Source organism: Trachypithecus francoisi, unplaced genomic scaffold (genome assembly GCF_009764315.1).
Source record: "Trachypithecus francoisi isolate TF-2019V2 unplaced genomic scaffold, Tfra_2.0 Lachesis_group5, whole genome shotgun sequence".
Lineage (NCBI taxonomy): Eukaryota > Metazoa > Chordata > Mammalia > Primates > Cercopithecidae > Trachypithecus > Trachypithecus francoisi.
In genome coordinates this window covers 132500951-132526374 of record NW_022681470.1, presented here as the reverse complement: position 1 = coordinate 132526374, position 25424 = coordinate 132500951, and the positions used below count along the sequence as shown (strand labels likewise).

The 25424-nt window shown below is 53.4% G+C and overlaps 1 protein-coding gene across 2 annotated transcripts; it reads left to right on the top strand.

Moving 5' to 3' along the window:
* Positions 1-575: 575 nt before the first annotated feature.
* Positions 576-16429, top strand: MAP1S (microtubule associated protein 1S). 2 transcript variants are annotated; one of them, XR_004434372.1, is made up of 7 exons: positions 576-844; positions 2160-2261; positions 5356-5438; positions 6275-6415; positions 7109-9461; positions 15116-15441; positions 15482-16155. XR_004434372.1 is itself a non-coding variant. In XM_033200007.1 (7 exons), the coding sequence occupies exons 1-7, from the start codon at positions 727-729 to the stop codon at positions 16339-16341; spliced, it is 3189 nt and encodes a 1062-aa protein (XP_033055898.1). In that variant the 5' UTR covers positions 576-726; the 3' UTR covers positions 16342-16429. The 2 variants fall into 2 exon arrangements, 1 of the variants encoding a protein (XP_033055898.1); XM_033200007.1 differs by lacking the exon at positions 15482-16155 and adding an exon at positions 16186-16429 and having other exon boundaries at positions 15116-15351.
* The last annotated feature ends 8995 nt before the right edge of the window (positions 16430-25424 follow it).

Genomic DNA, 25424 nt, shown 5'->3' with positions numbered 1-25424 from the left:
AGGCTTGGTGACTTCATCCCTCCAAATCTCAATTTCCTCTCCTTTCCTCTGAAAGTGACCACAGTAACTGTGCCTACCTCATCGCTTTGTGCTTGTATGTAATGAGCTAATGCAATAAAATGCTTGGCGCACAGGAGGTGCAGAATAACTGTTGCCCTGTTCCAGGCAGGCCCAGAGTGCTCCAGTTGTGTCCCAAACACACATGTACTTTCTTACCTCTAAAACTTTACACGTGCTGTAAAATTCTACCTCAGGTTCTCTTGCCCCACCACCCACACAAGGCAAACTCCTACACATCCCTTAAAGCCCTACCTACAAGATAGAGCTCTTTTCTCCGTTCAAGCCCTGACCTAGAGAGCTGGGACCATCCATAGGCGCCGGGTTCTGATCCGGCCTACTGTCATGTGATGTGAGTTCCTGGGGGGCAGGAATTGTGACCTACGTGCACCAGGCACGCGATCAAAGCTTGTTCAATAAAAAAAAAAAAAAGTGAATGAATGAATGGTCACTTGGGAGAGGCGGCTCCCAAGCGGACACCCAGGAGTCCGCCAACCCCTTTAGCGCCTGCATCCCCTGCTCTCCACGACCTCAAAAGACCTGTAGGTGGTCGACAAAAAGGGGCGGGGAGGGGGTGGTTCCGGGCGGGGTCTTCAGCCCTTCCGGTGCAGCCCCTTTAAGAGGCGGGGCCTGCGGGGCGGGCGCTGAGAACGCCGGGGCGGCCCGAAGATGGCGGCGGTGACTGGGTCTGGGGTTGCAGCGGCCCCGAGCTCGCTGCTCCTCGTGGTGGGCAGCGAGTTCGGCAGCCCAGGGCTCCTCACCTACGTCCTGGAGGAGCTCGAACGAGGTCGGGCTGGCCCGGGGGCGTGCGGGAGCCCGGGAGGCGGGCGCGTTCGCGCGTCTGGGCCCGGAGCCGGGGGGGTGGGGCGGCTGCGGCGGGGCCCGGGCTCCGGGGCGGGGGTCGCGGGCCCGGGGTTGGGTCTCCTTCACCGTTAGGCGCACTACACGAGCAAAGGCGGGTTCCTGTGGGTGCCCGCGAAGAAAGTGACATCGGGGCCTGGGCTGGGGCAGGGCTGCCCCGCCCCAACTCCGGGTGAAGATCGGGGAGGGGACACGGGCCTGGGCTTGGGGACCCGTGCAGTTGGACCACTGCTCCGCTTCCCGCCTAATTGGCCCGCCCGGGGGTAGGGCTTGGGGTCGCTTTGGATCTCCAGGTCTTAGCAGCTTAGAGATCTCCCGGAGGGAGAAGCAGATATGGGGGAGGCTGGGCCAGGAGCCCCGGGGCCCGCTTTCTGTTGCAGCACAAGGAGCTGCTAATTGGGGTGTGGGCGGGTGCGGCCTGCCCTGGGGATTTGGCACCTAGGGAGGTGAGTCATAGGTGCACCTGCCAGGTTCACCTGCAGCCACTTGGCACAGTGAGACTGGCACAGTGGGACTGGCGGGCGTGATGCTCCCGTGGGTGGAGATGGGTGTTCATCCCCCATCCCTCGGAGCATCTGGACCTGGGCGTTTCATTGCGTGTAAAATGGGACAGGAACACGCACCTCGGTTCATGTGCTTGAGGAGTGTTTAGTGAGCACCTGTTATGCGCCAGGCCTTTGGGCAGTGGGCACAGGGATATGGCCGGGATGATAGACAGGTTCAGCCCTGCCAGCACAGGTCTGGTGGGGGGATGGACCCAAAGCCAGTGAGGAAATGGAAGAAGCTTCCAGCTCACATGGTGTCAGGAGGCATCAGAAGGCTGCAAGGAACTGCGAGGACAGTCAGTCTTAGCACCCGAAGGTGCTGAGGGGGAAGGGCCCTCGGCCAGTAGGAACAGGTGGGGGCGGCAGGGGGATGGGCTTCCAGGCAGGGGGAACAGCTGTTGCAAGGGCGGTGAGTGGAAATGGGTCTGACAGGGCATAGGAGCAGCGAGGAGGTGGAGATGGAGGAGGTGGAGGCTTTGTTGCTGATGAATCTTGCCTGTAAAATGATGAGGTGTGCTCTGGGTCCCCTGGCTCAGCTGCAGTGAGACCTGAAGGTGTTGGGTACTTCTGAGTCTCCAAGCTGTGAGTGAAGGGAGGAGGCTGGGGCGCTCCCCACCACGAGATGCTCATTATTGAAATATTCTGGGAGCTAGGAGGCCCGGCTGAACTCCCGCCTTGATCCCTCTTTCTCACCAGGCATCCGGTCTTGGGATGTCGATCCTGGCAGCTGCAACCTCGATGAACAGCTCAAGGTCTTTGTGTCTCGACACTCTGCCACCTTCTCCAGCATTGTGAAAGGTGAGGCTGGGGTCCCCCTGGCTGCTGCCTACCTCTTGTTCATTGGACAAGTGCCAGCCGTGTGCCAGGCATGGGGGGTGGGGTGCAACTGTGAATAACAACAGTAATAATACAACTGAGACTTTTCAAATGTAAGCCCTGACCCAGTGATAACCCCTTCAGTCCTCAGCAACCCACAGTGCAGGAACTGGTATTTTTGTCCCCGATTGACAGATGAGGAAACTGGTACTGAAGGGGGAAGAGGCAGGGAGGTCTCTGAGGAGGGGGTTTTTTAATGATAAATGCTATGACTGGTATGTCCAGTGGGAGGGAAGCGCCCCAGCCAAGACCCAGCAGTGGACAGAACATCTAGAATGGACTGGGCACGGTGGCTCACGCTTCTGATCCCAGCACTTTGGGAGGCCACGGCGGGTAGATCACTTGAGGTTCGTTCAAGACTAACCTGGCCAACATGGAGGAATCCTGTCTCTAGTAAAAATACAAAAATTAACTGGGTGTGGTGGCAGGCGCCTGTAATCCCAGCTACTTGGGAGGCTGAGGTGGGAGGATCACTTGAACCCAGGAGGCAGAGGTTACAGTGGGCTGAGATTGTGCCACTGCACTCTGGCCTGAGTGACAGAGTGGGAGGGACTCTATCCCCCCCCCAAAAAAAAACACATCTAGAAGGTGGAGGGGGCACTGAGGAGGCCCTGGAAGATGGAGTGTGGGCCCCTTGCAGGCAGGGACTGAACTTGGTTCACAGCCACAGGGCTGGGTATACAGTAGGTAGGGAACTGAAAAGGAGTGAGATCAAGGAGAGCCCAACTCAGCAGGAGGCTCCCTTCTGGGGTGACCCAGGGTGAGCAGGGCAGCAGGCGGGCAGGCAGGGCTTGGGTGTTGCCTGCAGCTGCCCCCTGCTCTTGATGGTCTCTTGAGTCACCTCCCAGCGGCTGCTGGAGAGGAAGGAAGTGTCCGTCGTCTCATTGTCCCAGTGGGTCCCTGTGGCTTCCTAACACTTCATGGGGCAGAAAGTGGAGCTGGAAATCCTGTCTGCTGTGTGCGACCTTTGTGGCTGCTTCCCCTCTCTATGCCTTGATTTCCCCACCTGAATGGGGCAATATCCGTGTGTGGCAAAAAGCGTGCTAAGGCTGGGTGGGGTGGCTCTCGCCTGTAATCCCAACACTTTGGGAGGTCAAGGTGGGAGGACTGTTTGAGGTCAGGAGTTTAAAACCAGCCAGGGCAACATGGTGAAACCCTGTCTCTACTGAAAATACAAAAACCAGCTGGGCCTGGTGGTACACGCCTGTAGTCCCAGCTACTCAGGAGCCCGAGGAGGGAGGATTGCTTGAACCCAGGAGGCAGAGGCTCCTGTGAGCTAAGATTTGTGCCACTGCACTTCAGTCTGGGCAACAGAGTGAGACCCTGTCTCAAAAAATAAAGTTAGACCTGGCATGATGGCTCATGCCTGTAATCCCAGAACTTTGGAAGGCTGGGGTGGGTGTATCACCTGAGGTCAGGAGTTTGAGACCAGCCTGACCAGTATGGTGAAACTCCGTCTCTACTAAAAATACAAAAATTAGCCAGGTGTGGTGGCAAGCACCTATAACCCCAGCTACTTGGGAGGCTGAGGCTGGAGAATTGCTTGAACTCAGGAGGCGGAGATTGCAGTGAGCCGAGGTCGTGCCGCTACACTTCAGCCTGGGCAATAGAGGGAGACTCCATCTAAAAAAAAAATGAGAGAGAGAGGGAGGGATGGGGAGAGAGAGGGAGGGAGAGAAAGAGAAAGGAAAGAAAGAGAAAGCTCAATGTGATAGGGGTGAGAGAGAGAGAAAGAGAGAGAAAAAAGGAAAAGAAGGAAAGAAAGCAAGCTAAATGTGATAAGGGCTGGCAACACCAGAGGGTCTTTGCCTCTCCAGACTCAGCCTTGTTTACATTTCAGTCTTGCCTCAGGGCCTTGGCTCGTGCTGTACGCTGGTCCGAGTTGGCCCTCACTGGCCCTCCCCTGGCTCTGGTTCCTTGCCAGCCTTCTCTCACAGTACAGATGTTTAAAACACATATAGGCCCTGGGGGACAGAGCAGGGTCAGGATCCCAGAAACAGCCCCACTTCAGCCCAGGCCCTTATGCTGCCCCACCCTTAGCTGAGTCCTGCCTCAGGGCCTTTGCTCCGGATATACCCTGGTCCAAGTTTGCCCTCATTGGCCCTCCTCGAGCTCTGGCTCTGTCTAAAAAATAAATGTGGCTGGGCAGGTGCAGTGGCTCAATCTTGTAATCCCAGCACTGTGGGAGGATGAGGCAGGCGGATCACCTGAGGTCAGGAGTTTGAGACCAGCCTGACCCACATGGTAAAACCCCGTCTCTACTAAGAATTCAAAAAATGAGTGGGGCGTGGTGGCGTGTGCCTGTAATCCCAGCTACTTGGGAGGCTGAGGCAGGAGAATTGCTTGAACCCAGGAGGCGGAGGTTTCAGTGAGCTGAGGTTGCGCCATTGCACTCCGGCCTGGGCAACAAGAGCAAAACTCTGCCTCCAAAAAAAAAACAACAACAAAAAAGAAGGGCTGGGCGCAGTGGCTTACGCCTATAATCCCAGCACTTTGGGACTTTGGGAGGCTGAGGAGGGCGGATCACGGAGTTAGGAGATCGAGACCATCCTGGCTAACATGGTGAAACCCCATCTCTACTGAAAATACAAAAAATTAGCTGGATGTGGTGGCGGGCACCTGTAGTCCCAGCTACTCGGGAGGCTGAGGCAGGAGAATGGCATGAACCTGGGAGGAGGAGCGGAGCTTGCAGTGAGCTGAGATTGTACCACTGCACTCCAGCTTCCACTGCACAGAGCGAGACTCCGTCTCAAAAAAAAAAAAAAAGGAGTGTAACGGTGGCATCACCCACAGGGGTGACAGCTGCAAACCAGGCCCTACGCACCATGGGGCCCTCTGGTTACTGCCTCTCTTAGGCCAGCCGGGGTGGTTGAGTTTCTCTTTCTTGCCTGGTTCTCTGTCGTGCGCCTGTTAATCTCCATATGTTCCCTGGGTGGGTTCCCAGAGGGGTTCGTGTTCCCTGAGGGTCACACGGGGAGGCAGGATTTGACTCCAGGATGGCCTGATTCTCCCACAGGCCAGCGGAGCCTGCACCACCGTGGAGACAGCCTGGAGACCCTGGTCCTCCTGAACCCATCAGACAAGTCCCTATGTGATGAGGTAGGGAATGGCTGACATCCTGGGGGGGTGGGCTGCTGGGACCCATGCCGTCTCTGTCTTCCTGTCTCGTGTCCTTGTCTTCATGCTGCCCCAGATCCTCTCAAGACACCCGGCACCACATTTCCTCGCCCACGAAGCCTTCCCCGTGGCTCTAGCCTCTGCTTCTTCCCTCCTCTGGGGTGGGAGCAGAAAAGCCTGGGTTTGGGAGGGAGGGAGTAAGCACTCCCAGCCTAGGGCCCAGGACAGCGTGGGTCTGGAGCTGGGAAGGCCAGAGCAGACTGAGGTTTGCGTCCCGTGGGTTCCCTCCGGCTAGGCCCCAGGAGTTGTCTGAATTGACTCACTAATACTAACCGACTTGTGGCCGTCTGTACTCCACCAATTATACATCAGGAAGATGAACCAGACGGAGCCCTGGGGCATCCCACTACAGACTTTCTTACAGGTTGATTCCTTGGATCAAAACTTTTCCCTTTTATTCCCTTGAGGAGCTCTCAGTCTTTAGGAGAAAGAGCGAGACACAGACACCCCCAGCCCTGTGGCATCAGGGCTGGGCTGGAGGGAGAGGTGGACTAGAGAGAGCCCAGAAAGGGCAGTAGTGCCTTCAGCAGAAAGGGACATCAGAGTTGGGCTTTGTAAGATGAATAGGAGTTTGCTAGGGTTGCTCCAGGGCCCAGCAGGAGACCTGGAGACTGCCCTCATAGCTAGTTGAGCGCTGGGCTGGCTGTGGGGTGGTGCTGGAGAGGGGTGGTTATGTATCAACTCGAGGCCACCCCAAAGAGGACTGCTGGATACGTCACTGCATAGAACGGGGCCTTTAGTGCTCACCCCTCCCTCAGCTCCGGAACCTTCTGTTGGACCCTGCCTCTCACAAACTACTGGTGTTGGCTGGGCCCTGCCTGGAGGAGACAGGGGAGCTGCTGCTACAGACAGGGGGCTTTTCGCCTCACCACTTCCTCCAGGTCCTGAAGGACAGAGAGGTAAGCCACCCCTTTGCCATCCCCCACTTTCCCAGCTCTGAATCCTGGCTTGTCTGCATCGGGCTCTGTGGCCCCAGCGACCTGCTGTTTTCCATGACCTGGTCTCCCCCTCCTCTGTAGGATGGCAGTGGTGACATGTGCCTCCTGGCTGTCCAGGGTCAGTCCCATTGCCTGGAAAGGGTGTGGTGTGAGCTGGGTCTGTAGAGCATCTGATGTCCCAAAGTCCTGATGTGGGATGGAACCAAATGGGTCCTTTCTGGTGCCCGCAGTCTGGGCAGGACACATGGGCAAAAGTCTCTGGCAAACCACATTTTCACATTGGAGTGGGGCACTTAAAAGTGGTGAGAAAAGGTTCAGTAGACAGAGGTGGGCCGTGGAGGGTCTCCTTGGAGGAAGCTGTGCCCTGGGAGGAGAGAGCGGTGAGTGTAAAGGCCCTGGGGCAGGGAGGCATTTGAAGGGGAGGGAGAGGCGGGAGGTGAGGCCAGACCAGAGAGCCTCCTGGCGCTGGAGAGGGTTGGGTTTTGGCGGGAGGGTCCTGAGGAACAGGCGTCGGGGTGGGGGAAGGCTGAGGGTATCCTCACCCAGTTTTCCCACCGGGCTGGGTGTTGCCTAGGTGGTTCCTTACCATTCCCCCTCTAGGTGCTTCCTTACCACTAGCTTTAGGTGGTCCCTTCCCACTCCCCCTCCATACAGATCCGGGACATCCTGGCCACCACGCCCCCACCTGCGCAGCCACCCATACTCACCATCACCTGCCCCACCTTTGGTGATTGGGCCCAGCTGGCACCTGCTGTGTCCGGCCTACAGGGGGCGCTCCGGCTCCAGCTGCGGCTGAATCCCCCGGCACAGCTGCCCAACTCCGAGGGCCTGTGCGAGTTCTTGGAGTACGTGGCTGAGTCTCTGGAGCCGCCGTCCCCCTTCGAGCTGCTGGAGCCCCCGACCTCCGGGGGCTTCCTCAGGCTGGGCCGGCCTTGCTGCTACATCTTCCCCGGAGGGCTCGGGGATGCCGCCTTCTTCGCCGTCAATGGCTTCACCGTGCTGGTCAACGGTGGCTCAAACCCCAAGTCCAGTTTCTGGAAGCTGGTGCGGCACCTGGACCGCGTGGATGCCGTGCTGGTGACCCACCCTGGCGCCGATAGCCTCCCGGGCCTCAACAGCCTGCTGCGGCGCAAACTGGCAGAGCGCTCCGAGGTGGCTGCTGGTGGGGGCTCCTGGGACGACAGGCTGCGCAGGCTCATTTCCCCCAACCTGGGGGTTGTGTTCTTCAACGCCTGCGAGGCCGCGTCGCGGCTGGCGCGCGGCGAAGATGAGGCGGAGCTGGCATTGAGCCTCCTGGCGCAGCTGGGCATTACGCCCCTGCCACTCAGCCGCGGCCCCGTGCCAGCCAAGCCCACCGTGCTCTTTGAGAAGATGGGCGTGGGCCGGCTGGACATGTACGTGCTGCACCCGCCCTCCGCCGGCGCCGAGCGCACGCTGGCGTCTGTGTGCGCCCTGCTGGTGTGGCACCCTGCGGGCCCTGGCGAGAAGGTGGTGCGTGTGCTGTTCCCCGGCTGCACCCCGCCCGCCTCCCTCCTGGACGGCCTGGTCCGCCTGCAGCACTTGAGGTTCCTGCGAGAGCCCGTGGTGACGCCCCAGGACCTGGAGGGGCCACGGCGAGCTGAGAGCAAAGAGAGCGTGGGCTCCCGGGACAGCTCGAAGAGAGAGGGCCTGTTGGCCACCCACCCCAGACCTGGCCAGGAGCGCCCTGGGGTGACCCGCAAGGAGCCAGCACGGGCTGAGGCACCGCGCAAGGCTGAGAAAGAAGCCAGGACCCCCCGAGAGTTGAAGAAAGACTCTAAACCGAGTGTTTCCCGGACCCAGCCGCGGGAGGTGCGCCGAGCGGCCTCTTCTGTGCCCAACCTCAAGAAGACAGGTGCCCCGGCGGCACCCAAGACCCGCAAAGCACCCAACACAGCGCCCAGCACATCCCAGTCTGGCTTCTCGCAGGTGGCAAATGGACCCCGCAGCCCGCCCAGCCTCCGATGTGGAGAAGCCAGCTCCCCCATTGCGGCCTGCGGCTCCGCGGCCTCCCAGCTGGTGGCCACGCCCAGCCTGGAGCTGGGGCCAATCCCAGCCGGGGAGGAGAAGGCGCTGGAGCTGCCTTTGGCCGCCAACTCTTTCCCAAGGCCACGCACGCCCTCCCCTGAGTCCCGCCGGAGCCCCGCGGAGGGTAGCGGGCGGCTGTCACTGAGCCCACTGCGGGGCGGGGAGGCTGGGCCCGATGCCTCACCCACAGTGACCACACCCACGGTGACCACGCCGTCACTGCCCGCAGAGGTGGGCTCCCCGCACTCTACCGAGGTGGACGAGTCCCTGTCCGTGTCCTTTGAGCAGGTACTGCCGCCATCCGCTCCCACCAGTGAGGCTGGGCTGAGCCTCCCACTGCGTGGCCCCCGGGCACGGCGCTCGGCCTCCCCACACGATGTGGACCTGTGCCTGGTGTCACCCTGTGAGTTTGAACATCGCAAGGCGGTGCCCATGGTACCGGCGCCTGCGTCCCCCGGCAGCTCGAATGACAGCAGTGCCCGGTCACAGGAGCGGGCAGGTGGGCTGGGGGCCGAGGAGACGCCCCCTACATCGGTCAGCGAGTCCCTGCCCACCCTGTCTGACTCGGACCCCGTGCCCCTGGCCCCCGGTGCCGCAGACTCAGACGACGACACAGAGGGCTTCGGAGTCCCTCGCCACGACCCTTTGCCTGACCCCCTCAAGGTTCCCCCGCCACTGCCTGACCCATCCAGCATCTGCATGGTGGACCCCGAGATGCTGCCCCCCAAGACAGCGCGGCAGACAGAGAACAGCCGCACCCGGAAGCCCCTGGCTCGCCCCAACTCACGCGCTGCCGCCCCCAAAGCCACTCCACTGGCTGCTGCCAAAACCAAGGGACTTGCTGGTGGGGACCGTGCCAGCCGACCACTCAGTGCCCGGAGTGAGCCCAGTGAGAAGGGAGGCCGGGCACCCCTGTCCAGAAAGTCCTCAACCCCCAAGACTGCCACTCGAGGCCCGACGGGTGAGTGCTGGAACTGGGGCCCTGGCTGGGTTGGCAGCTGCTTAGGCTGGAGAGAGCATAGCTCATCCTCCTGTCTTTACTTTTTCCATTTTTTTAAAAAAGATGGTCTCACTCTGTCTCCTGGGCTGGAGTGCAGTGGCGAAATCACAGCTTATTGGAGCCTCGAACTCTGGGGCTCAAGCCACCCTCCCACTTCAGCCTCTCCAGTAGCTGAGACTACTGGCACGGCCACCACGCGTCCCTAATTTTAAAATTTTTGGTAGAGATAGGGTCTTACTATGCAGCCCAGGCTGATTTCAAACTCCTGGCCTCAAGCTGTGTGCCCACCTCAGCCTCCCAAAGTGTGGGATTACTGGCATGAGCCATGGTGCCCTGCCAGTCTTCCTGTTTTTTTTTTTTTTTTTGAGACAGAGTTTCGCTCTTGTTGCCCAGGCTGGAGCGCAATGGCATGATCTTGGCTCACTGCAACCTCTGCCTCCTGGGTTCAAATGATTCTCCTGCCTCAGCCTCCCGAGTAGGTGGGATTACAGCTGCGAGCCACCACGCCTGGCTAATTTTTGTATTTTTAGTAGAGTCTTGGTTTCACCATGTTGGCCAGGCTGGTCTCAAACTCCGGGCCTCAGGTGATCTGTCCACCTTGGCCTCCCAAAGTGCTGGGATTACAGGCGTGAGCCACCGCGCCCAGCCAAGTCCTCTTGTTCGTAATTGTGTGACCTCAGCCATGCCCACCCTCTCTGGGGCTCAGTTTCTCCTGTGAAATGGAAACTGACCTCAGTGTTGAAGCACTTGCCATTCTGAGGTGCCTGGACAGGTGAGCATGTATGCCAGTTGTGGGTTTCTAGAAGCCACACTAACAATAAGTAAAATGAAACATTTGAAAAAAAAATTTGTTTTTTTTGAGATGGAGTCTCGCTCTGTCGCCCAGGCTGGAGTGCAATGGCATGATCTCGGCTCACTGCAAGCTCCGCCTCCCGGGTTCACACCATTCTCCTGCCTCAGCCTCCCGAGTAGCTAAGTTTACAGTCACCTGCCACCACGCCCGGCTAGTTTTTTGTATTTTTACTACAGATGGGGTTTCACCGTGTTAGCCAGGATGGGCTTGATCTCCTGACCTCATGATCCGCCCGCCTCGGCCTCGCAAAGTGGTGGGATTGCAGGCATGAGCCGCCGTACGCGGCCCATTTGAAAATTTAAATAGCGTATTTTATGTAACTAATCGGTTAGGAGGACGCGGCCTATGGTTGCACTCATAGCAGAGCAAAATCAGTAAAGAGAAAAGGCACATAGGGTGAAGTCCAAAGGAAGAAGTTTCCAGAATCCTCTCCCAGTAGGGCTGCATACCACAGGCTGCATGTCTCCAGTAGCAAGTTGTAACAACGTGTGCCTCATGGAAGCTCATTGGAGACAGCATGCCCAGGTTGCTATTGGGCCATTACATAGGCATCCTTTGCCTGGCACACACACTCTAGACTCCCCGAAAAGGAGAAATCAGGTGTGTGGTCCAGTCCAGGCACAGGGAGCCCCTCTCAGACAGGGAATGGTGGGAACCCTCTTCCTAAGATCCAAGTTCCCAGACACCAGCCAAAGGCTCACATTTTAAGCAGGCCTTGCGGAGGAGAGGGTCTCTGGCCTGCTGTGCTGTTTTTTCCTTTTTCTTTTTCTGAGAGTCTCACTCTGTGATCCAGGCTGGAGTGCAGTGGCACAAACATGGCTCACTGCAGCCTCCACCTACCCGGTTCAAGCACCCCTCCCACCTCAACCTCCTGAACAGCGGGGACGACAGACACACACAATAACGCCCAGCTAATTTTTTTTTTTTTTTTTTTTTTGAGACGAAGTCTCACTCTGTTGCCAGGCAGTGGTGCAATCTCAGCTCACTGCAACCTCCACCTCCCGGGGTCAAGCGATTCTCCTCCCTCAGCCTCCCAAGTAGCTGGGATTACAGGCATGTGCCACCATTTTTAGTAGAGACGAGGTTACACCATGCTGGCCAGGCTGATCTCAAACTCCTGACCTCATGATCTTTCCGCCTCGGCCTCCCAAAGTACTGGGATTACAGGCGTGAGCCACTGCGCCCAGCCTACGCCCAGCTAATTTTTATATTTTTCCGTAGCACTGGGGTCTCACTATGTTGTCTTGGCTGGTCTTGAACTCCTGAGCTCAAGTGATCTTTTGGCCTCAGCCTCCCAAAGTTTTGGGATTATAGGCATAAGCCACCACGCCCACCTCAATGTTTAATTTTGGATGAACTGCCAGACTTTTCCATAGCAGCTGCTTGACACTAGTCAGTCTAATGGGTGTGAGGTGGGATCTCATTGTGGTTTTGATTTCCGTGTCCCTAATGACTAGTGATGTTGAGCATCTTTTCATATGCCTATTGGCTATTTGTCTGTTTTCTTTGGAGAAATGTCTATTCAATTCCTTTGCTCATTTTTAAATTTTATTTTGCTTTTTAGAGACAGGGTCTCGGTCTGTCACCCATGCTGCAGTGTAGTGCAAACACAGCTCATTATAGCCTCAACTTCCTGGACTCAAGTGATCCTCCCAGCTCAGCCTCTCAAGTAGCTGGGACTACACAGGTGCATGCTGTGGTGCCTGGCTAATTTTGTAATGTTTTGTAAGGACGGAGTGAGACTCTGTCCTTACAAAACATTAAAAATTGCCCAGACTGATCTTGGACTCCCAGCCTCAAGCGATCCTCTTGCCTTGGCTTCCCAGAGTGTTGGGATTACAGGCATGAGCCACCACGCCTAGCCCCCTTTGCCCATTTTTAAATTGAGTTGTTTTCCATTGCTGAGTTTTAGGAGTTTTTTAAATCATTCTGGACATTAATCCTGTAGCAGATATATGGTTTGCAAATATTTCCTCCCATTCTGTGAGTTGTCTTTTTATTTTGCTAGTGCCCTTTGATGCACAAAAGTTTTAAATTCTCACGAAGTTCATTTTGTCTTATTTTTTTCTTTTGCTGCCTGCACTTTTGATGTCAGACCCAATAAATGATTACCACATCCCATTTATTTTTCTTTTCTGTTTTTTTTTTTTTTTTTTTTAGATGAGTCTCCCTCTGTTGCCCAGGCTGGAGTGTGGGGGTGCCATCTCGGCTTACTGCAACCTCCGCCTCCTGGGTTCAAGCGATTCTCCTGCCTCAGGCTTCCTGAGTAGCTGGGATTACAGGCACCCACCACCACACCTGGCTAATTGTTTTGTATTTTTAGTAGAGATAGGGTTTCACCATGTTGGCCAGGCTGGTTTCAAACTCCTGAACTCAAGTGATCTGCCTGCCTCGGCCTCCCAAAGTAATAGGAGTATAGGCCTAAGCCACCGTGCCTGGTCAAATCCAACATTGAGAAGCTTCTACCCCATGTTTTCTTCCAGGAGTTTTACGGTTTTCCTTTTCACATTGAGGTCCATTTGGAGGTAATTTTTGTATATGGTGAAAAGATCCAGCCTCATTCTCTTGTATGTGGAGGCCCGGCTTTCCCAGCACCATTTGTTGAAAAGACTGTCCTTTCCCCATTGAATGTTTGGAATGTTTGGAACCCTTGTTGAAGATCATTTGACCACACATGTGATGACTTATTTCCAGGCCTCTCTATTCTATTCCATTGGTCTATATGTCTGTCTTTATGTCAGTATCACACTGTTTTGACTACTGTAACTTTGTAGTAAGTTTTGAAATCAGGAAGTGTGAGTTTTCTATCTTGATTCTTCTGTTTCATGATTGTTTAATTTCATTTTCACATTGTTCGTTGTTCACGTATAGAAATTCAACTGCATGGCCGGGCACGGTGGTTCATGCCAGTAATCCCAGCACTTTGGGAGGCCGAGGCAGGCAGATCACGAGGTCAGGAGATTGAGACCATCCTGGCTAACACAGTGAAACTCCACCTCTACTAAAAATACAAAAAATTAGCTGGACGTGGTGGCGGGCGCCTGTAGTCCCAGCTACTTGGGAGGCTGAGGCAGGAGAATGGTGTGAACCCAGGCGGCGGAGCTTGCAGTGAGCTGAGATCACACCACTGCACTCAAGCCTGGGTGACAGAGTGAGACTCCGTCTCACAAAAAAAAAAAAAAGAAAGAAAGAAATTCAACTGCATTTTGTCTGTGGACTTTGTATCTTGCTTCTTTGCTGAATTCATTTATTATTATTTTTTGAGATGGAGTCTCGCTCTGTCACCCAGGCTGGGTGCAGTGGCGCAATCTCAGCTCACTGCAACCTCCACCTCCCGGGTTCAAGCAATTCTCCTGCCTCTGCCTCCTAAGTAGCTGGGATTACAGGCGCCTGCCACCACGCCCAGCTAATTTTTGTAGTTTTAGTAAGAGACAGGGTTTCACCATGTTGGCCAGGCTGGTCTGGAACTCCTGACCTCAAGTGATCCGCCCGCCTCAAGCCTCTCAAAGTGCTGGGATTACAGGCATGAGCCATGGCACCAGGACCGATTTTTTACATTATTGTTCATAAAGGCTGTTGTTCATAAAGGCTATTGAACTGGCATTTTCTTGTAGAATTAAATATGTGTGCCTGGCTTTGGTATCAAGACAATTCTGGTCTTACGAAATGAGTTAGGACGTGTTCCTTCCTCTTTAGTTCCTTGGAAAAGTTTGAGAGAGGCTGATGTTAGTTCTCTAAATGTTTGGTGGCTTCCCCAGGGCTTTTCTTTGCTGGGAGGTTGTAAGTTACTGATTGATTCTCTTTGCTAGCTACGGGTATATGCTGATTTTCTATTTTTTTGTGATTGTGTCTTGGTAGTTTTTGCGTTTCTAGGAGTGTGTCCATTTCGTTGGTATACAGACGGGGTAGTATTCTTCCCCGCTGAGCTGGGCAGCAGCTGTGATTGTAAGATGCAGGGTCTGGCAGGCTTCTTGTGCCCGAGACCCAGCCGTATCCTTTGATTCCGTTGATCATTTACTTGCCCAGGGCTGGTGGCCTTGTTCCCTTTGGCTCTACGGTCAGGGTTTGGGCAAGTCCCCCCGAGCTGTCTCATCCCCATCCAGCACCCGCACTGATCTTGGACCTGCCTCTCAAGGCTCTGTCCACCTACCCTGGCTCCCCATCACCCTTGGGGCGGGGATTCTGTCAGTCTGGGTCACAGCCCTGTTTCAGGGCCTGGTGCCCAGGAGGTTCTGTTAAATACCCCTTGAGCAAGTGAGCCAGACAGATGCTGCAGAAGCAGCTGAGTGGTCCAGTCACTGGCTGCTTTCAGGACTCAAACTCTTAAACCCTCTTCCAGGAAGCATTCCCTGATTGCCACCCACTTGCCCCCTGACCCTGGGGATGTCTATGTCCAGAGACTGCTGGAGATGAGTCAGGCTCTTGGCACAGAGGGGTGGCCAGTGGTGTTTGTAGAGTGAGTGAAGAGTCACTGGAGTCAAGACGTGGTGACATGCATCTGTAGTCCCAGTTACTTGGAAGGCTGAGGCAGGAGGATCACTTGAGCCCAGGAGTTTGAGATGAGCCTGGGCAGCATAGCGAGACCGCATTTCTTAAAATAAGATTCACTGGAGTCATGAGTGCAACAGGGCTCCCCAGAAAACTCGGAGATCGGGCCTCCTGCTGAAGAGGGAGCTGCTCTGAGTGGTGCAGGTCAAACTCGGAGCCTTGGCCCCTCCCCAACCCCAGGAGCTCATCCCTTCCTCCCCATCCCTGCCCGCAGGGTCAGCCAGCAGCCGGCCCGGGGCGTCGGCCACCCCACCCAAGTCCCCGGTCTACCTGGACCTGGCCTACCTGCCCAGTGGGAGCAGCGCCCACCTGGTGGATGAGGAGTTCTTCCAGCGTGTACGCGCGCTCTGCTACGTCATCAGTGGCCAGGACCAGCGCAAGGAGGAGGGCATGCGAGCCGTCCTGGACGCACTGCTGGCCAGCAAGCAGCATTGGGACCGAGACCTGCAGGTGCGTGTCACCCCAGGGCTCTGGTGGTCAGTGTAGTTAGCACAGGTGGGGAAGACCACCCTCGACCCTCAGAGACTGAGCTGTGTCCCCCAGGCCACAGGTGAATGGGGGCAAATACGGGCGTCTCACACATCTCAGCCCTTAGGGGTCTCTTTGGACTCTGATTCTGTCGTGTCACCGTCATCGGCTGTGCTGAAAGCCTGGGGGAGGACGCAGGGCCTTGTGAAGCCTCGTGGTTCTGTCCCTTCCCCAGACACCTTGTCACTTAACCATTGTTCCGCTGTGAGAATTAGTCTAATGGAATAGGTGGGCTGGGTGGTGTCTGTGCAGCTGAGAACCCTCCCCCATGGCTGCATGAAGCTGAGAGACTGAAACCAAGCCCTGCAGGGCGAGGCGCGTGTGGGCAGAGGGAGGACCTCCTCACACCACGGCCCCTGCCCTCTTACAGCTGCTAGGCTGGTTTCAAAGGAGCGTCCCTGTAGGGTGCATGACCCAGGCAAAGGCCCAGAGGTAGGAAAGAGGTTGGTGGGTTCAAGGAGCAGGGGGAGATCCAAGTGAGTAGAGGGGGTCTTAGGCCAAGGAAGGCCTTGCAGAGGAGGAGCTCTATCTCCTGTGTGCTGAGAAGGCTCTTTGGGTGCTGGTTGGGAGGAGCAGAGACCTCATAGACAGGCTGACCACCTATTGCAGACCTCAAGGTGGAGCACAGAAGATCAGGGAGAAGCCTGGAGGGGTCTCAAATGCCAGGAAAGGAAGGCGACTTGGAACTCAGGCCAGAAGGACAAGGGGCACCCCCCTTACTGGTGGTCCACCCTCTCCACACCCCCCCACCTGCAGGTGACCCTGATCCCCACCTTCGACTCGGTGGCCATGCATACGTGGTACGCAGAGACGCACGCCCGGCACCAGGCGCTGGGTATCACGGTGTTGGGCAGCAACAGCATGGTGTCCATGCAGGATGACGCCTTCCCGGCCTGCAAGGTGGAGTTCTAGCCTCATCGCCGACACGTTCCCCCACTCAGCCCAGCCCGCCCTTCCCTAGATTCAGCTGCATCAGAAATAAACCATGACTAAACTTGGCTGTGGCCTCTCTTCTTTCTGTGATGGGAGACTTGGCATGTACCTCCTGGTCCTGCGGGTGGGGACAGCTTCCATGGAATCCCCAGCGACCCTGCGGTCAGGCCCACTCTGACCTCCGTGTCGCAGATGGAGGAAACACAGGCTTCGCAGGGCCTGGTTTGGGAAGGAAGTGCCTCCGAGTTAGTGACCGTGGGCCGGTGGAGCTCCTGACTGCAGCCTCCACCCCCACCCAGCAACTGTGAGGGGCCTAAGCTATAGGCGCGAAGTAGCTACCTGACTACCTGTCACAAACCAGGTGGTGGCAGGGGGAGAGTGAATACCCGTCTCTGCTCCAAGGCCATCAAACAGAAGCTATTCTGCTGTCCCTAGAGGAGATGGATGCTTGTTCCAGAAAGTCTTACTCTGCAGGAAGGATTTACAGAGGAATGTGGAACCCAGAGATGACAGAACATCCACTTCTGACTAACGCACTCTGACCCGTCTCTGCACAAATACAAGCACTTAGGTTTACTATTAGATAAAATGTCATCTGTACTGGGTTGAATGGTAGCCAACCCCCAAAACACATTCAACTCCTGACCCCTGACACCTGTCAATGTGATGTTATTTTGAAAAAGGATCTTTGCAAATATAGTTTTTTTATTATTATTTTTTGAGATGGAGTCTTCCTCTGTTGCCCAGGCTGGAGTGCATTGGGGCGATCTTGGCTCACTGCAACCCCTGCCTCCTGGATTCAAGCGATTCTTGTGCCTCAGACTCTCTAGTAGCTGGGATTACAGGTGCCCACCACCACACCCGGCTAATTTTTGTTTTTTTTTTGTTTTTTTTTTGTTTTTTTAGACGGAGTCTTGCTGTGTCCCCCAGGCTGGAGTGCAGTGGCGTGATTTCGGCTCACTGCAAGCTCCGCCTCCTGGGTTCACACCATTCTCCTGCCTCAGCCTCCCGAGTAGCTGGGACTACAGGCGCCCACCACCATACCTAGCTAATTTTTTTGTATTTTTAGTAGCGACGGGGTTTCACCATGTTAGCCAGGATGGTCTCGATTTCCTGACCTCGTGATCCTCCCTCCTCGGCCTCCCAAAGTGCTGGGATTACAGGCTTGAGCCACCGCACCCAGCCTAATTTTTGTATTTTTAGCAGAGAGTTTCACCATGTTGGCTAGGCTGGTCTTGAACTCCTGACCTCAAGCGATCCACGTACCTCAGCCTCCCAAAGTGCTGAAAATATAGGCATGAGCCACAGCACCCTGGCTTTGCCCAACGAAGAAGCTCAAGAGATCACCCTGGATTGTCCAGACAGGCTCTGCATCCAGTGACATGGTATCCTCTAAGAGACAGAAGGTGGCTGGGCACGGTGGCTCACGCCTGGACTCCCAGCATTTTGGCAGGCCAAGGCAGGCGGATCACGAGCGCAGGAGTTCCAGACCAGCCTGGGAAACATAGCAAGATCCCATCTCTACAAAAAAATTCAAAAATCAGCTGGGCATGGTGGCGCACGCCTGTAGTCCCAGCTACTCCAGAGGCTGAGGTGGGAAGATCACTTGAGCTGGGAGACGGAGGTTGTAGTGAGCCAAGATCAAACCACTGCACTCCAGCCTGGGTAACAGAGTAATATCCTGTCTCAGAAAAAACACATAAGGCCATGTGAGGACAGAGGCAGACATTGGAGTGATGTGGCCACAAGCCACTGTTAGAGACAAGGAAGCTTCCTCCCTTAAGCCACTGTGGAAGCATGGCTCTGCTGTCCTGATTTTTGGACTTCGGACCCCCAGGGCAGTGAGGGAAGAAATTCCTGTTGGAAGGTGCTTGCTTTGTGATTATTAATGGCAGCCACAGGAAACTAATATGGCATCCATCACACATTCTAAGCGGGTCAGCAAAACTGCCTGCTCTCTGGGAAGAGCTGCCAGAATCACTTTTGTGGCTCTGAGATTTTGTGGACTTCTTCCTCCAGTGGTGTCATCAGTGTCATCAATTTTCTAGAGAAAATTGGAGGACTCAGGTTATGGCCTTTTCTTCGTTGCCAGGGTAAGGATGGACCTCTTCAAGGGTCACCATTTATACATGAGGATGACTCCCCCAGGTTTCTTGTTTTGGCCAAACTGTCTAGTGACCCCTGCTGCCTACTGTTTTTATTTCAATTGTCCCATTACCAGGGAGGTTTCCTTCTATTTATGGGCTTTCTTTCTTTTTTTTTTTTTTTTTTTTTTTTTTTGAGACGGAGTCTCGCTCTGTAGCCCAGGCTGGAGTGCAGTGGCCAGATCTCAGCTCACTGCAAGCTCCGCCTCCCGGGTTTACGCCATTCTCCTGCCTCAGCCTCCCGAGTAGCTGGGACTACAGGCGCCCGCCAACTCGCCCGGCTAGTTTTTTGTATTTTTTTTTAGTAGAGACGGGGTTTCGCCGTGTTAGCTAGGTTGGTCTCGATCTCCTGACCTCGCGATCCACCCGTCTCGGCCTCCCAAAGTGCTGGGATTACAGGCTTGAGCCACCGCGCCCGGCCTGGGCTTTCTTTCTTTGTTTGTTTGTTTTTTGAGACAGTTTCTCTCTCTTGCCCAGGCTGGAGTGCAATGGTGCCATCTCTGCTCACAGCAACCTCAGGCTCCCGGGTTCAAGCAATTCTTGTGCCTCAGCCTCCCGAGTACCTGGGATTACAGGCATGTTCCACCATGCCTGGCTAATTTTTGTATTTTTAGTAGAAATGGGGTTTTGCCATGTTGACCAAACTGGTCTCAAACTCCTGGCCTCAAGTGATCCACTCATTTCGGCCTCCCACAGTACTGGGATTCCAGGCATGAGCCACCATGCCCAGCCCAGGCCTTTTTTCCTTCTTTCTTTTGAGACAGGGTCTTGCTCAGTCACCCAGACAACTGCAGTGGCTCAGTGGTGGCTCACTGCAACCTCTGCCTCCTGGGTTTAAGCGTTCCTCCCACCTCAGCATCCTGACTAACTGGGACTATAGGCATGCACCATCAGGCCTGGCTAATTTTTTGTATTTTTGGTAGAGACGGGGGTTTCTCCATATTGGCCAGGCTGGTCTCAAACTCCTAACCTCAGGTGATCCACCTGCCTTGGCCTCCCAAAGTGCTAGGATTACAGGCATGAACCACTGCACCCAGCCCTTTTTTTTTTTTGAGACAGGGCCTCCCTGCGTTGCCCAGGCTGAGTGCAGTGGCATGATCATGGCTCACTGCAGCCTCCACCTTCCAGACTCAAGAGATCCTCCCACCTCGGCCTCCCAAGTAATTGGGACCACAGGTGTGTATCACCACACCCAGCTAATTTCTTTTATTGTTTGTAGAGATGAGATCTCTCTATGTTGCCGAGGCTGATCATGAACTCCTGGGCTCAAGCGATCCTCCTACCTCGGCCTTCCAAAGTGCTGGTATTTACAGGCATGAGCCACTGTGCCTGACTTAATGGGCCTTTTTCTAATTAACTGGTTTGATATTTTTCTCATTGGATATTTGTCTTTTTCTCATTCCTGCACAATTTTCTTTTTTAAATTAGGATTAATAAACTTATGTGGTAAATGTTTTCCAAATGTACTTTTCCATTTTGTTTAGGCATGGTTTTGCTGTAAATATTTTTGTGTGGTTGGTTTTTTGTTTTGTTTTGTTTTGTTTTTGTTTTTTTTTTTGACAGTCTCTCTTTCCCAGGCTGGAGTGCAGTAGAGCAGTAGATGGGATCATAGTTCACTGCAGCCTCGAACTTCTAGCCTCAAGTGATCCTCCCACCTCAACCTCCAAAAGTGCTGGGATTACAGGCATGAGCCACTGCACCTGGCCAAACTGCAATTTTTTTTTTTTTTTTCTGAGATGGAGTCTCACTCTGTCAACCAGGCTGGAGTGCAGGGGCGCAATCTCGGCTCACTGCAAGCTCTGCCTCCCGGGTTCACTCCATTCTCCTGCCTCAGCCTCCCAAGTAGCTGGGACTACAGGCACCAGCCACCACGCCCAGCTAATTTTTTTTTTTTTCGTATTTTTAGTAGAGACGGGGTTTCACTGTGTTAGCCAGGATCGTCTCGATCTCCTGACCTCGTGATCCGCCCGCCTCGGCCTCCCAAAGTGCTGGGATTACAGGCGTGAGTCACCGCGCCCAGCCCAAACTGCAATTTTAAAGGTCTCTCTTTTATGTTTGAGAGGTGTTTCCTGCTGTTGGTACGAATTCTCCTACGTTTTTTTTCTTTTTCATAATTTCAACTTTTATCCTAAGACTTACTTGGGATTGAAGAGAGGGATAGAAGCTGCCTCACCCCAAAGGCTCCTTGATTGTCCTGTGCTGTATACGGATTTGAAATGCCTTGTCCTCCTTAAATAAGGTCCCCTGTGGGTCTGCACCTGTTTCCAAATCTGCTCTAATTCATCACCAACTTTTCTGGCCAAGTTCTTGTTGTTTTCCTTTTTTATTTATTTATTTATTTTTTTTGAAACGGAGTCTCGCTTTGTCGCCCAGGCTGGAGTGCAATGGCACAGTCTCGGCTCACTGCAACCTCTGCCTCCCGTGTTCAAGTGATTCTCCTGCCTCAGCCTTCCGAGTACCTGGGACTACAGGTACGTGCCACCACACCTGGCTAATTTTTGTATTTTTAGTAGAGACAGGGTTTCACCATATTGGCCAGGCTGGTCTCAAACTCCCGACCTCGTGATCCGCCCCCCTCAGCCTCCCAAAGTGCTGGGATTACAGGCATGAGCCACTGGGCCCGGCTCTGTGTGTCTTAATATCTTGTCAGGCATGTCCTTTCTCTTTCCTTTTATTGATGAAAGAAGAACTTCATTTCCAGCTATTTTCACATCCCAATTCCTCTTGGAGTTCTAGAATCTCCATGGAGGGGGCCCAAACCCATGGATGAAAAGTGCCATGAGCTTCAGCTTCTGACCACATGGTGGACCAGATTCTCAAGATGAAGAGCAAATAGAACTAAGAGAAACCAAGAACCTGGGCCAGGTGCTGTGACTCATGCCTGTAATCCCAGCACTTTGGTAGGCTGAGCCTGGCAGATCACTTGAGCCCGGGAGGTCGAGGCTGCAGTGAGCCATGATAGCACCACTGCACACTGCACTTCCGCCTGAGCAACAGACCAAGACTCTGTCTCAAAAAAAAAAAAAAAAAAAAAAAAGAAGAAAAGAAAAAAGAGAATTGAAGTTAATGATTGAGATTTAAACCACTGGACAGGTTTAATAGTAGATTTGAGAGAGTTGAAGAGAAAATTGGAGAACTGAAAGATGGGGCTTGATAAATTTCCCAGACATGGAACCAATACAAACAACCAAAAATGCTGAGTTAAAACAAGTTAAACCTTTATTAATTTATCAGCAAGATAACCAGAAAATAAAGAACAATAAGGCCAAAATGTCATTGTAGCCCCAGGAGGGGACAGCTTAGGCGTCAGACAAGGCGGGTTTGAGTCTGATAAGGCCTCAAAGTGGTGCCCACTCAACATAAAAGTGAACTGGAAATCAAAATAAGTTCCTTAACACACATGTCCCAAGAACTGAAAGGAAACTTGTTATCTCAGACTTTGCTGTTAGGAGAGGGAGTGAAATCTTATCTGAGGATGGGTAACCTCACATGAATTTGCAACTCCAACCACATTATCTGGGTGTCTGAAAGTCCTCAAGTAGACAACATGGTTCAGAGCAGTCCAGGCTGGGCACAGTGGCTCGTCCCTGTAATCCCAACACTTTTGGAGGCTGAGGCAGGAGGATGGCTTGAAGTCGGGAATTCAAAACCAGCCTGGGCAACATTGCAAGACCTCCATCTCCATGAAAATGAAAATAAATTTTAATTTTTTAATTTATTTTTATGTATTTATTTTTTTGAGACAGAGTTTCACTCTTATCATCCAGACTGGAGTGCAACGGCACCATCTCAGCTCACTGCAACTTCTGCCTTGTGGGTTCAAGTGATTCTCCTGTCTCAGCCTCCAGAATAGCTGGGATTACAGGCATGCACCACCACACCCGGCTAATTTTGTATTTTTAGTAGAGAAGGGATTTCATCATGTTGTCCAGGCTAGCCTCAAACTCCTGGCCTCAGGTGATCTGCCTGCCTTGGCCTCCCAAAGTGCTGGGATTACAGACGTGAGCCACTGCACCCAGCCAAAAATACATTTTTAAATTAGTCAAGTGTGGTGGCATGCACCTGTAGTCCCAGCTACACCGGAGGCTGATATGGGAGGATAGCTTGAACCCAGGAGTAGGAGGCTGCGGTGAGCTATAATCACACACTACTGTACTGCAGCCTGGGAAGCAAAGTGAGACCCTGTCTCTAAAATAAATAAATACATAAATTTGGAGGATGAGAATGAAATGAAGACAGCAGCTGATAATTTATCTCCTGCAGACCCTCACTGAAGGAAATTCTGAGGAAGTTTTTCAGGTAGAAAGAAAGTGATCTAGGTACAGGGCTGACATGCAGAAGGAATCAGCGAGCAGAAAAGTAGAAAATTTGTGGGTGAATCAATAAAAAATAACCACCATTAAAAATAATTATAAAGTCCAATGTGATAGGGTTAAAAACTAAACTTCAACAACAATGGCAAATAGGAAGAGCTAAGTGGAGGAAGGTCTTAAAATCTTTGTGGGGAGGTAACATATTACTTGGGTGAGCATAGGAGAAATAGTAAAGATTTTGCAGTAAATACTAGGAGAACAAAATTAGTCTATGACTTCCACATAGTAGAGGGGGTCAAATTAGAATGAAAAAGATACATTCCCACCTAAGGCTCATAGGGAAAGGGTACAAATAGAAAACCCAAAATAAGATGAGAAAAGTACATAAAACTTGCCAGTCATTTCAACAAATGTAAATGGACAAAAATCTCTAGTTAAAAGGCAAAAGGTGGCTGGGCACAGTGGCTCATGCCTGTAATCCCAGCACTTTGGGAGGCTGAGGTGGGCAGATCACTTGAGGTTGGGAGTTCGAGACCCCCAACCTGGGCAACGTAGTGAAACCCATCTCCACTAAAAATACAAAAGTTAGCCAGGCATGGTGGCACATGCGTGTAATCCCAGCTACTTGGGAGGAGGCTGAGGCAGGAGAATCACTTAAACCGGGGAGGAAGGACATTGCAGTGAAGCCATCGTCCAACTGCATTCCAGCCTGGGCGACAGAGCAAGACTCTGAAAAAGAAAAAAGAAAAAAAAGTCAAAGAGGATTTTAAGCCACATAGTCTGTCCAGACCACTGAATTTGCTGTTGTAGGCTGCAACAAATGGGTGTGGTATAAACAGAACCAATCCAATCTGGTTCAGCTTTGTTAGTAACAAAATGTAACAAAATTATGAGTTGTTTTTCAGTGCAATGGATCCCCAGGGTGCAAGTCACATATAGCTGGAGCATTAACAAATGAACAAAGCATGACCAATGCATAACCCTTGAGTGGAATGAAAAACTCAACTACAGGTAGAACCCAAGTACTCAGATCAAGGAATGGGGACTATGTCGGGCGTGGTGGCTCACACCTGTAATCCCAGCACTTTGGGAGGCCCAGGCAGACAGATCACCTGAGGTCAGGAATTTGAGCCTGGCCAACATGGTGAAACCCTGTCTCTACTAAAAATACAAAAGAAACTAACTGGGCGTGGTGGCACGCACCTGTAATCCAGCCACTTGGGAGGCTGAGGCAGGAGAATTGCTTGAACCCAGGAAGTGGAGATTGCAGTGAGCTGAGATTGCACCACGACACTCCAACCTGGGTGACAGAGTGAGACTCCATCACAAAAAAAAAAAAAAAAAAAAGGAATGGGGACAAAATTCAAAAGAGAAAACTGGGTGTGCTGTCTCATGGCCAGGAGTTGGAGACTAGCCTGGGCAACATAGTGAGACCCTGTCTACAAAAAATACAAAAATCAGCTGGGTGTGGTGGCATATGCCTATAGTCCCAGCTACTTGGGAGGCTGGGGTGGAAAGATCACTTAAACCTCCGGAGGTTGAGGCTACCGTTAGCTGTGATTTCGCCATTGCACTCCAGCCTGGGCAACAGAGCAAGACCCTGTCTCAAAAAATAAAAGGGGGAGGGCGGTGCCTTGTTTATTGCAGTATGGACTTGAGCACCGAGAACGCATCATCGCCCCTGCCCATGATGCAATCATATCATCCCCATTGCATTTCCGTATCTCCCATGGTAATCCTCTGCCTATGAAACCTGCTCCCAAGCTCCAGCTTGAAGAGACAGATTTGAAATTCGCCTACTGTCTCCTTGCCAGTTGACTCTCAAGAAAGCTTTTTAGGCCGGGTGCAGTGGCTCACACGTGTAATCCCAGCACTTTGGGAGGCCGAGGTGGGCACATCGCTTGAGGTCAAGAGTTCAAGACCAGCCTGGCCAACGTGAAGAAACCCCATCTCTACTAAAAATACAAAAATTAGCCAGGTGTGCTGCTGCACATCTGTAATCCCAGCTACTCTGAGGCAGGAGAATTGCTTGAACCTGGGGGGCAGAGGTTGCAGTGAGCCGAGATCCAGCCTAGGCAACAGAGCAAGATTCCATCTAAACAGAAACAAAATTAAAACAAAAACAAAAACTGTTGGAAGTTCCTCCCACGGGGCAAACAGTGTCAACTGGGCCAACAAAACACAAAGAAGTAACAGCCCATGGCGTGAGGTGTGGGGAGGTGGCACGTGCACCCCGCAGGCTCAGAGGAGGCCTGCAGCGCTGCTGCCTGGGGAGTTAAAGGAGGCTTCCCAAGGATGCAAAAGGGTGAGCCTTGCTAGGGAAGGGCGCTTCTGGAGGAGGGACCAGCAGAGGCAAAGGCCTGGTTTGCTGGAGGAACCGAGAGAAGGGTGACATTGAAGCTCCCGCAAAGGGGGAAGAGTGTGGGAGGCAGCTGCCTGGAGGCCTCACTGAGCAGCTGGGACCAAACCCCATGGGGCCTGGGGGCGGGGAGACACAGGGGAAGCAGGCTTAAAGTGTGGACTTGGGAGAGGCCTTCCAGTGTGAGTGGGTGGAGGTGCCAGGTCCTGGTAGGGCGTGGCCAGAGCTAATTTCTGGGATGATGTC